Source organism: Vitis vinifera, chromosome 7 (assembly GCF_030704535.1).
Source record: "Vitis vinifera cultivar Pinot Noir 40024 chromosome 7, ASM3070453v1".
NCBI classification, from domain to species: domain Eukaryota; kingdom Viridiplantae; phylum Streptophyta; class Magnoliopsida; order Vitales; family Vitaceae; genus Vitis; species Vitis vinifera.
In genome coordinates this window covers 6,942,149-6,954,314 of record NC_081811.1, presented here as the reverse complement: position 1 = coordinate 6,954,314, position 12,166 = coordinate 6,942,149, and the positions used below count along the sequence as shown (strand labels likewise).

The following is a 12,166-nucleotide window of genomic DNA, read 5'->3' as shown; positions in this document are numbered from 1 at the left end:
CTGGGGTTCAGTTGAGTGGAGGTGGTTGTGTTAGGGAAGGGCTGGCCGGCAGGAGAGCCATTGCCATCAGATTTGACTTCAGAAAATGGTTGGGTGTAGAAAAGTAAGTGCCTTTATTTTCTTGATATCACACTGTTTTTTTAGTTGGTTTGCTTGCGGTTAGTCCCATACCTTGCGTGTGGGATTTGGCTAACATTTCTCCTGGTGTCCTTCTGCTTCACAACTATCAAGTTTTGATTCAATCATCCAACAAACAAAAATAAAGGTCCCAAGTCTGAAAACTGCTTGTGTGATGTGCATCAATTGCAGCTGTTTGTCTACTCAAAAACCATAATCAAATAGTTAGTTTCCCTGTTCTATTTAGACATTCACTGGGCTACTTGAAGAACAGGGTTTGTTCAAATGGGATTAATGAGATTGAGAGGCTTGGATAGATTACAAAGGGAAAGCAAGCCTTAAATGAAGTGGGAGTCCAAGATTGTGACCATAACAATATAGCTTAACCAATATTGCTTTAATAATGGGAACAGCAACAGGAAGGATTTAGGACAGGTCTCCTCCCTCCCAACCTCATTTATAAAACTTAAATGGGATGGTAGAAAATTCTCATACCCATCATGTCCTGTCCTACTTAAAACTTTTCAATTTTTTTTTTTACTTCAAAAATTTTAAATTCTATTAAAAACAAATATAGGTTGTAAATAAATAAATAAATATTACAAATATTTAGAATTTATTTTTATGAACAAATAATATTTTATATACGCTAAAAAAGTTGAAAAACGAAAAAAAATAAATTAAAATAATTTCATATATGATCGAGATAGAATAAGATAGGACAAAATCATACCCAAACTCATCCTAGGTTTTAAAGAAGTATCTCAAACTTGTCTCTGTCTCCGCAAGACGTGACAGCACCCAAGAAAAACACCCCCGTTGCCACCCCTACTGGAGAGTGTGTTCCAACAGCAACTAAAGGGAGAGAAAAAGGCTTATTGTGATGGGAGGCCCTGGCTGCCTATCTGGCCTGGTCACATGCCCAGAAGAAAGCAATGTAGCTAAAAAAAAGATGGGGTTAATATTATCTTCATAATTTGCCTATGTCATCACTGAACCAGGTCTATGGGGCCTGTTTCAGCGAAGTGCAGACAAATGGAGTTCAACTAGTACCAAAAAAACTACAGGCAACAAATAATAGCCCAACATTTCTCTAAGAAGCTACTTAAAAGAATAATAACTATACCATTCAAACATGGAAAACAAGCATTAACAGTTATTTTTATTGTTTTTTTATGATGGATTTTGAGTTTTGAGATTTAGGGGGTACGCAAGAACTCAAATTGAGAAATCAACGGTAGTATGCCATGTGTCTGGATGATCTAAAAGGTGAAGAATCAAAAGGAGAGGGTGTTCTTTGGATTTGAGCAGGAGGATTTATGGGTTTCTTTTTCTCACACTTGGTTTCAGAACGGAGCCAAGACTCCACCACTGAAAGAAGGTTGGCGGAGGTCTTCAACTCGTCAAGCTCAGATAACTTCTCAATCTTCCTTAAATCGCCTTCTTGGACATATGCCAGATCTGTTGCCCATGTCTCCAACCCATCAAAAATATGGGTTGCATACACAATTGTAGCTCCTCGCTGTAATTAACATATCAACATTGGAAAGAAAAATCAATTATGGTCATTTTCAATGAAAAAGAGAGGTTGAGGAAATTTTCAGTCTATAATGATGTGCTTTAAGACTAAGAACCAAGGTTTAAGGTATGCTACAGAAGATGAAAAAATGGACACCTGATCACATTCTTCCTTGAAGAATTCAAGTAAATCCATCCTTGCCACAACATCAAGATCAACTGTCACTTCATCTAGTAAAAGAACCTGCAATTTTCTCAAGGATGATGTCCATTTCAGTTAGAGACAAAATTAATTGTAAAATATTTCACCAATATGTTTATCATAAACAGATCTCAGATTCAAAGTGGCATGCCCATACAGTACATAACACAGATTTAAATGTGTACACAGTTGCGGCCAAACACAAATAGTATGGATTGCATGATATGCTATTACCAAAGAATCAATCTAACTAATGCCATACTGGGTTCATGGCTCAGTTCTTGAGCAGATCTGTAAATATGCTATTACCAAAGAATCAATCTAACTGATGCCATATCAGGTTCATGACTTGGTTCTTGAGCAGATTTGTAAAGAATGTCAAGTTTTCTGGTTGAAAAACAAAACTTGCACGCTATGTTTCATTTATTCACCTTAATAATCAATAAGTTGGTTTATCCCATTACACCCTATTACTCTTATGAGAGAGTTATGGATGTTATACTTAATAAACTAATAGGAAATAAGGAGAAATAAATAGTAGAATTCAGGTAGTAGATCTTTTGACATGAGTCCAATACTTCACAATTTTGGAATCATCTTAAATGTGAATCAAGTATAAGTTCCACATATTACACGACAAGCCTTCACTTTCTTTGTGAAACTTACAGAAATGTCTTTTTAAGTAGTGCAATGTTAAATACCAAACTTTTTTATGTCAATTAAAATTAGCAAAACACAGAAGGGATATTAAACTACATTTGCAATTTTGAACAATTCATAAAATATCATAACATGATTTTATGAAGCTATATGTAATTGATTAACATCAGATCTTCCTGCATTTTCATCATCCAACCCATTTTAGAGTCCAATCTGACCCTAACTCAAGCATACAACCATCAGATCTTCCATGAAGGGAAATTACCTGGAACGGATGAAGAAGACCCATGCATATTTGGACTCGACGCCGCTGTCCATCAGATACCTTATGCATTCTCCATTGTAGATCAATATCAAGCAGGTCAACCAACTTGTCTCTTCTAACAGGATTGATCCCTTCAACTGCCACCAAAAATGACAAAAAGTTAGGCATATTCCATGCTTGACTTTCTTTTGGATTTCAACAAGTTTCAACAAGGGAAGGCAAGATTGTTGCAGATGAGATATGCATGCATGCAACATGATCAATTTGAAGCTTGAATAGTTATTTATAAAATCAAAATTTTAATATTCACTCCACATGTATTGTCAGTGAGATTAAAAACTTCAGGCAGCACCAGGTTTTGAGTTGCAATCACAAATTGCCTCCATACAGTAAAGTGCATGAACTCCATCTATGAGCAAATATGCACCACGACCAAGGCTGAAGCTTTCAGGATTAAATTTACAGTTCAAATTTGAGATGCACTCCATATTTATCATGGTCAGATATAAAACTTCAGGCAGAAAAAGGGTCCAAGTTGCTAACCAAAAATTAGCTCCCTGGAAGAATTGCAGGCACTTCTACTAATTGAGAAATACTTATTGCTTAATCCTTTTCCTTCTTTTTTAACCTTTTCTATCAATTTTGGATATGAATACAAATGATGTTGCAATATATAGAACCATGAAAAAGGATAAAGTTATAGTTTATAGCTTATTGCCCACCTCCAAATATCATATGTTCGGCAGAGAAGTCTCCCTGGAGTGGAACCTCTCCCTGAATGTTCCCAAAGATGGTTCAATTTAAAATGAGTACATCAGGTGCATGTTTGAAATGCTGGGGAGAAATCATTAAAGAGGTACATATCTAGAAAAACTCTAATTAGATTGTTACATTCATCAAATCAGCATATTATACTTACATGTACATGAACATATATGTATGCATGTATGTAAAATCTGTGTGTGTATATATAGAGGAGTAAACAAATCAGTTTACCAGAAGATAAGCAGACAAATATTTTGATGCAACAGCTAGCTATCAATTTTAATTTGTGGATGACACTATAAGTAAGAGGTTGTCAGTTTATTACATGACATGGATTCTGCAATTGCAGGAATCCATGATGTGTGTGTGAGAGAGAGAGAGAAGCAGAAGACTAGGTTATGCTGTCTTGGACATTTTGCAAAATAAGGGCAAATGCTCTTTACGGACCTCACTGATTCTAATCGTCAAATGGTTTTTGAACTTTTTTTATGTGGACATTCCTTTTCTATTCCAATATCCTATCTTTTCAAAGAACTTTTATCCAATATTCTATCTTTTTAATGAACTTTTATCTCATAGAATTGGAAAAACGTCTAAGAAAATTTATGATGGAATCAGATGTTGAATTATTTTCATTTTAGACAAACGGCAAAATCAACACCATCATTGTTGTCATCACTACCCAAGGCTTATCCAACTTAAGTGACAAGAAAACTCCTAGTTTAGCCGTCTTTTCTCTTTCAAACACCTAAACATGGAAATGTTTTGAACAAGCAACAACATGATTGGTCTAACCTAGAGAGTTTGCTTGTTTTTACTTTGTATTTTCTTGTATTTGTTTCCTTGCAGTTTAGTTTTTCTTTGGTGGGAGGATTCCTCATCCTTCTCTTGTACTTCTTTTTTTATCAATATATCCCTTTGTCGTTTCCTATCAAAAAAAAAAAAAAAAAAACAACATGATTGGTGCATATACATTCAAGGCTTTTTTCCTGCATTTGCATCACATCTTGAATCCATGAGGCCATTGATGCCCAAGCCCATACCAAGGTCCTTGTTATCAACATTTAGATAATTTCTAAATTATCATATATTAGACGCATGCTCAACAAAAATGCTTTATAAGAATCTCTATGTAGTTCTACCAATATTCTGTGAAAAGAATACCATGGAACTAGAGATTCACTTATTTACTACATGTCCAATTTGCCTATGTACTACATGTCCTTATTTTCTATTCCTAGAATGGTAAGTTTAAGACTAGAGAAGTTGCAACGAGATTTTCTTTGAGGAGGTGGGATTTTGGAGAAAAAGCCATATCTTCTAAGATGGGATATTGTGTGCATGGATAGGAGTAAGGGGGGCTAGAGATTAGAAGTCTTTCATCTTTTAATCAGGCTATTCTTGGAAAGTGAAGTAGGAGATTCGCTTTTGAAGAATTTTTTTGGAAACATGTCATAGAGGGGAAGTATGGGAAGGACGAAGGGGTTAGAAGTCCAACAAAGTAAGAGATGGGTACAAGGTCGGAGTATGGAAAGCAAGCAGGAAGGGGTGAGACCTCTTAAATAGTAGGGTTGCTTTTGAAGTGGGAAATGATAAAAGGGTGAAATTTTACAAATACAAATGATGTAGGGAGAAACCCTTGAGTGTGCCCTTTCCTTCCGTGTACGCTTTAGCTTCTCTAAAAGACTCTTGGGTGGTGGATATATGGGATGAGATAGGGGCAGGGGTTTATTGGAATCTGTGTCTCTCTAGGCACTTAAATGAGTGGAAGTAGGGAGTTGTTGAGAAATTTCTCTCAAGGTTTCAACATAAGCCAGTGAAAAGGGAAGATTTCGATCAAATGATTTGGAAGGAGTCAAAGAATGTTGCTTTTTCTAATGAAATCCTTACTCTCTCTTGGAGCCAGGGAGGTCAACCCCTTCCTTTGGCAATCATTTGAAATTCATAGGTCTTAACTAAAGCAAGCTTTTTTGCTTAGGAAGCCAATTGGGGAAAAGTCTTTAACATTATATTAGCTTCAAAGACAAGGATGGTTGTTGGTGAATAGATGCAATCTATGTAAAATCGAAAGGGAATCTATCAATCACATTCTTCTTCATTGCACTATGTCAAGGGTTCTAAGGCAATTGTTGTTCTCCCTTTTTTTTTTGTAGTTAGGTTGCTTCCTTCCACAATCCTAGAAACTATTTTAAGCTGACAGGGCTCTTTTGTAGGGAGAAAATGGAAGAAGGTTTGGCGAACGTCCTCTATGCATTTTTTGGACTTTGTGGAAGGAGAAAAACCATAGGACATTTGAAAATAAGGAGCATCATGAGAATAAGTTAAAATTGTTGTTCCTAAGTTATCTATTAGCTTGGGTTGGGATGTACATAAAGGAAGGCCCAATGCCTTTGATTGATTTTGTAGATTGGTTGGGATCATATTGAGAGAGATAGGGAGTGGTTTTTTGTTTCTCTTTCTTATGGATTTGCCACTTTGTGGCCGTTGTATATGGCCAATGTACTCTGGTGTACATCTTTCCTTTTTGTATATACACATATTTCATTGCTTATCAAAAAAATAATATCATGGAAGTAGGGTAACTAATTCATTTAGGTTGTGTATGATTACAGGGAACTGGAGACTTGGAACAGAATTGAAGGCTGCAATTAAAAATCTACAATTCAGTTGCCCTAAATACAAAAAAAAAAAAAAAATAGGAACCAGACCCAGAATCCATAAGCTCCAAGTCCACAAGCTCATAGTAAACTCAAGATCCATATGGTTGGGATGTTAAAGAAATCCCATCTATGTGGCCAAAAGCAGCCATAATGTTTAAGTGCAATAAATCTAATTAGCATGAGGCTGACCATAAAATAAACAGGACTATGCAGTATAATATATTTGGTCACTACTATTATTCATCTCTTTCCTCATATAACATGGAGCTGAACAAGAAGTAAATGCTGATGATGATACACCACTCTCCATGAAATCCAATAAAGTCTTTTAAGAGAAATCTTAACAAGATGGTAAAAACAAAAGGAATCACCAGAAGCCCAAACCATGTATGAGGTTCGTTTTCTTTCTCCCTAAACAGAGTTTAAAATCAACATAAGAAAAAGAGTGAATGTCTACAATTTACAAGACTGCTCTCAGGCTTCTGCCAGTCAATGTCTTACAAACCTAAGCATAAACCAAATAAAGACTTTTACCTTTGCCTTGCAGCATAAACTCCTAAAACAATGAATTGATTGCCAATATATTTTAAAGGCTAAATTTAGATCGTCCCAATCTCAATAAACATTAACTTGAGCAACTACATTGTGGTATACCCAGGAAGGTAGAGAGGGATTTGGTGTGGGGTTATGGAAGGAGATTAGAAAGGAAGGTTCCTGGTTGAGCAACTACATTGTCTTTTCTGTGGGTAACGGAAGAAGAATCAGATTTTGGTTGGACTCTTGGTGTGGTGATGAGGCTTTGTGCAGCTCTTTCCCCTCTTTGTTTGCTTTGGCGATTTCAAAAGAGGAGTGGGTGGCGGAGGTTTGGGACCCTTTGGTTGAGGGGGGGAGATGGAGTCCTCGTTTTTCTAGGGCTTCAATGATTGGGAGGTAGTCTTGGTGGAGCGGTTGCTCATGACAATCCAAGGAAAGAGAGTTAGTGCAGAAGTGGAGGATAGGGTGATTTGGAAAAAGACAAAAAGTGGGTTTTTCACAATTAAGTCTCTTTACAGTGCTGGAAAGCCGGGAAGTACAGTTCGGTTTTAAAGAAAAATAATTTGGAATCCTTATGTTCCTCCCACAGTGGATTTTTTTGCTTGGGAAGCCTCGTGGGGGAAAGTTTTAACTTTGGATCAACTCAAAAGGAGGGGTTGGACCCTTGCTAATAGATGTTTCTTTTGTCTAGCCGAAGAGGAGTCTACTAATCACATCTTAATCCACTGCACAAAGACTAGAGTTTTGTGGGAGTTATTATTCGCTCTCTTTGGGGTGACTTGGTTTCTCCTTTGCTCGGTAAGGGAGACTTCCCTTGGTTGTTTTGGGTCCTTGGTGGGCAAGAAGAGCAAAAAAGCTTAGAAGCTGGCTTCTTTATGTCTTTTTTGGGCAGTGTGGAAAAAAAGAGATAGGATAGCGTTTGACAATGATGAGTTTTCAGTATATAGGTTGAAGTATTCTTTTGTGTGTAGTTTATGGTCTTGGACAAAGTTGTATACAGATGCTGACCTTTTATCTTTAATAAACTTTTTTGATTGGTTGGGTTCTAGGTGAGGACGGATGAGGTTTTTGTTTTCTCTCTTGTTTGCTCTTTTTAGCCTTTTGGCACCTATTGTATACTTCATGTATGCCTTGGGTTGCCCTCTAGGCTTCCTTTTTCTAATTAATATATTCTCTTCTGCGTTTACACATCAAAGAAAATAAACATTAACTTGATATGCAAGTATCATAAATCATGAAAGAATATCCACAAATCAAAGCAATAAAACTATAAATTGCCATTGCCATAACCAATAACACTATATAAACAGAGCAAATCAAACTCTGAAAATTTTGAAGTTATATCCACATTGTTGGAAGGGGAATTTCCTAATTAGCTTTGATTTCTTGCAAGTTAATTATATTTTTCCCCCAAAAAATCAACAGAAGTAAAACCATTGCTAGATTATATTATGAGCAGGGATAAAGAACTCACAGCAGAGCCAATATTTTTACTCCAAGATCCCCCCAAATAGGATAAATCGCCACTACAAACCAGATGGGTGTCGTGAAAAGCCGAACAATTCAACACCTGCACCACATCTCTCCCGCCAACCATGTGCTTCCCTGCCAAAATCCTCAGCAAAGTGGTTTTCCCTGCAAGATACGAGCAACAATTGAAGGGAAGCTAAAACGACGTCGTCTTGAAGTTGAATTCTTGTATAGCCTCAGCACAGATCACCAGGCAAATTCAAACATGAAACCCAACATTTTTTTTTTTTGTGCAAAATTAGAGGAATTCACGCATTGGGTCTCATCTGCATTTCTGGGACAAATCTAAGTTTTCAAATTTCCTAGAAACTGATTTCCGGGGAAACAAACGGGCGAGAAATGTACCGGATCCGTTGGCGCCGACGAGAAGGCATCGAGAACCAGGAGATATTTGGAGGTTGAAGTCTAAGAAGAGAGGTGGTTGGCCTTCGTAAGCGAACTGCAGACCATTGACTTTGATGCTGTTGCTGCTGCTGCTGCTCTGGATCGCCATTTTTGTCACTGCACCAACTTCCGGCAACACGATGTCAAAAGTTTTGTCGTCGGTCATGGTAACAACCACCTGCCTTTAAGTTAGTACGTTTAGGGTGTACACGTGTCGTCTCTATTAGGCCACGTCAGAACTATATGAGGATTTAGAGTTGATGACGTGTTCGAATCATCATCACAGCTACCAGCCTACCACCAGGGAAATTTCTTTCCTTTTTTTAATGTCTAAAACTTCTGTTTTTTTATAACAAACAAAAAAAAGGAAGGTGAAATTTGTTTTCAAAACCGTTTTCAAATTGGCGTAAGTTCTTATTTACTTAAAAAAAAAGTTCATTAAGAACAAATAATTATAATTGTTTTTTTAAAAATTATTTTCTTTATTTTTCATAATATAAAAAATTAAGCTAAAATAAGTCATGTTTATATTATACTTTTTATTTTAAGTTAAAATCTTTAGAATATTTTAAGAAACATTTGAAATGTAAAGAAAAATGGAATATAAAGTTGAAAAAAATTATAAAATAAAAAGGCAAAACAAAAAAAAAATTGTTAGGAAGAAAAATAATAATAAAATAAATAAATAAAATTATGAAAAGGAACTTTAAACTGTAATTTTAATTGATATAGATCTCCTATTTATAGAACTTGAAAAAATTAGAATTAAATAGAATATTTAATTTTTTAGGGTAATAGCAAAACTTTCTATAAATAATTGGGATATATTTATAATACTCTCCTTCAAATGACCATCACTATTAAAAAAGAATTAGGTAGACGATAATTGTTAAAATTGTTTCATTAAAAACCTTGCCAATAAAATCTAATCGCACAAAACCTAAACAAAAGAAAAAAAAGTATAACATGCTAATATTCTATAATAATGTTTCCCTCATCATGACATGATTATGGTCTTTAATAACTTAATATTAAGATCCTTGAGTCAGCGCATGTTGATTTGATGTATGAACTTCTTGAATGTTGTAGTAGTAGGTAAAACTTTTGTGAATAAATTTGCTAGATTATCACGTAATCTTATTTGTTAAACATTGATTTCACCACTCTTCTAAAGTATATGCATATAGAAGAACTTTGTTGAAATATGATTGGTTTGATTGTCTTTAATATATTCTCCTTTGATTTGTGTAATTCCCACAACATTGTCTTCATGTAATATAGTTGGGGTGTCTTTCATAGAGGATCATTCATAGGACTCTCAAATATACTTTATCATAAATGTTAACCATACACTTTCACAATTGACTTTATGAATTGTCAGTATTTCTAAATAATTTGATAAAGTAGTTACAATTGTTTGCTTAACCAATTTTCATGATATTGCATCACTCCAACAAGTAAATACATATCTTGTCAAAAATCAAGTTTTATGAGGATACATACCCAATAATTGTGATTTTGAATAATATAAGTCTATGTCGTTCATTCCACGAAGGCATCACAATATATTTTTAATTTTGTTCCAATTGCTTCTAGTCATGATAGAATTGTATCTTGTTAGTAAATTGATAGAAAATGTCATATTTGGTATAGTATAATTTGTAAGATACATAGCACCAATTATATTAAAATATGGTACTTTTGAACCAAGTAATCTTTCATTTTCTCATTTAGGATGAAATGTATTTTGTTCATTTCAAGTGAACGAATAACCATGGGAGAATTGAGTGGACGTGATTTGCGCATATGAAAGCACTTTAATACTCTCTCTATATGTCAATTGGTTGAACAAAACACTATTTGAACAATTCTCAATCTATAGGTCGAGACAATATCTTGTTTTTCCATAATCATTCATTTCAAATTTCTTCTTTAAATAATTAGTTTTTTTGTGAGCTCTTCAAGAGTTCATATAAAATTCAAATCATCCCCATATACTGCAATTATTATAAGCTTATTTTTTTATTTCTTTCATGAAAACACATGGACATATAGGGTTATTCATATACAATTTTTTTAAAAGATTTTCACTAAGACAGTTGTACCACATACGTGTGAATTGCTTCAATCTATATAAAGATTGTTGTCCGTGATTGAGCACATTCTATGAGGTTTTAAATAATTTGTTTTAAGTATTTTAAATTCTTCTGTAATTTCACACATTTAAGATTTTAATTTGCTTGCTTCAAACATTTAAAATCCTATAATAATTTTCATGCATATATTATTATTCATGTATTCATGTAAATAAGTTATAGTGACATTTAGAAAATATGTATAAAATAATGTTTTCATAACCAAACCGATCCTTGAACCAAAAAAATTACAGATTCACAGTTCATTGATCGGATCGATGGTTGAACCGCGGTTGAACTGGTGACGACATAAATATATAATTATATATTATTAAAATTAAACATATTTATAAGAAATTAAATATATATTGTTAGTCCAACGGTTCTCCTAATTAAGTTTTGATGATAACAAACCATGATTCAGTTACTAATTGGTTTGAATTATAAAAAATTTCAGGTATTAATTTGGAAATTCATCAAATGACCTAATAGATATAAGATCAAGACGTTTGGAAGACCTTTAATCATAGGAAACAAATGTAAGATGAATGCATGGGTGCACTTAGGTTTTTCATATCATTTCATGCATCTTTGGAAAACTCGGTTTATTCCTTAAAGTTAAAGTTTCATTAAAACCCAAGTTTTATCAAATGTATCTTATGTAAAACTTTTCAAAATTGGAATATTTAATTACCTAAAGACCCTGCCTAAGTGTTAGAAGAGAAAATAACATAAAAATATAGGTTTTCGAAGCCAAAATGTTGAACCAGTCGAGGCATTGGGCCAACCAACTCAACCGGCCAGGGTACCGGTCGACCGGTTTCCTTTGCCCGGTCAAGGTTCGGTCGAGAAGTGTAAAAACACATTCTCTCTTCTAATAGCCTTCCTTACTCGATCAAGGTATCCTCCTTCCCGATCGACTTCCGGTCGAGGTCTAGTTGAAACAACGATAATCTGCCAAAACATTAAATGTTCCAATGGTTAGTGATTCGGTCGACCCTCAACTCGACCTGTTGATGCCACTTTTTGTTTTTCTTGACTCGCGAGGTTAAAAACTTATAAATTGATAGCTCCACTTCATTTATGATATAAAGAACACTTTTAGTTTTTTGTTTACCCACTTGTTCTTTCCTTAAAAGTTCTCATTTCTTTCTTGGTGCATTAAATCTTCACTTGCATATCCTTTAGTGCATATTTGTAATTCATTCTAGCTTTGATTTGTATTTGAGTTATTATTGAGCTAGGTTAAGAGATTCATTCTTGTAAATTTGAGTGTTAAAACCTTCAAGTAAGTTGAATCTTGAAGAGATTGTGTAAGAGTCCATTGGAGTTGGAATCCAAGTGTAAAGGAGATTAGAAGCTTGGTTGAAGCTTCAAGTTAAAAAAAACCCTCACT

At 34.6% G+C, this 12,166-nt stretch overlaps 1 protein-coding gene across 1 annotated transcript; it reads right to left on the bottom strand.

Annotated features, from left to right (window-relative positions):
• Window positions 1-1,253: 1,253 nt before the first annotated feature.
• On the bottom strand, window positions 1,254-8,919 carry LOC100260023 (ABC transporter I family member 19). Its single transcript, XM_002276821.5, has 6 exons — window positions 8,597-8,919; window positions 8,196-8,356; window positions 3,485-3,536; window positions 2,763-2,899; window positions 1,793-1,879; window positions 1,254-1,639 (listed from the first exon to the last, which is right to left on the bottom strand). Exons 1-6 carry the CDS (start codon window positions 8,799-8,801, stop codon window positions 1,349-1,351), a joined length of 933 nt encoding a protein of 310 aa, XP_002276857.2. The 5' UTR covers window positions 8,802-8,919; the 3' UTR covers window positions 1,254-1,348.
• Window positions 8,920-12,166: the final 3,247 nt, after the last annotated feature.

Excerpts from the sequence above, each read along its gene's own strand:
- LOC100260023 (XM_002276821.5), bottom strand. The coding sequence starts at position 8,801 with ATGACCGACGACAAAACTTTTGACATCGTGTTGCCGGAAGTTGGTGCA. Across the intron at positions 2,900-3,484 it reads CGAACATATGATATTTGGAG|TTGAAGGGATCAATCCTGTT; the intron begins GTGGGCAATAAG and ends TTTTGGTGGCAG. Across the intron at positions 1,640-1,792 it reads TCAAGGAAGAATGTGATCAG|CGAGGAGCTACAATTGTGTA; the intron begins GTGTCCATTTTT and ends TGTTAATTACAG.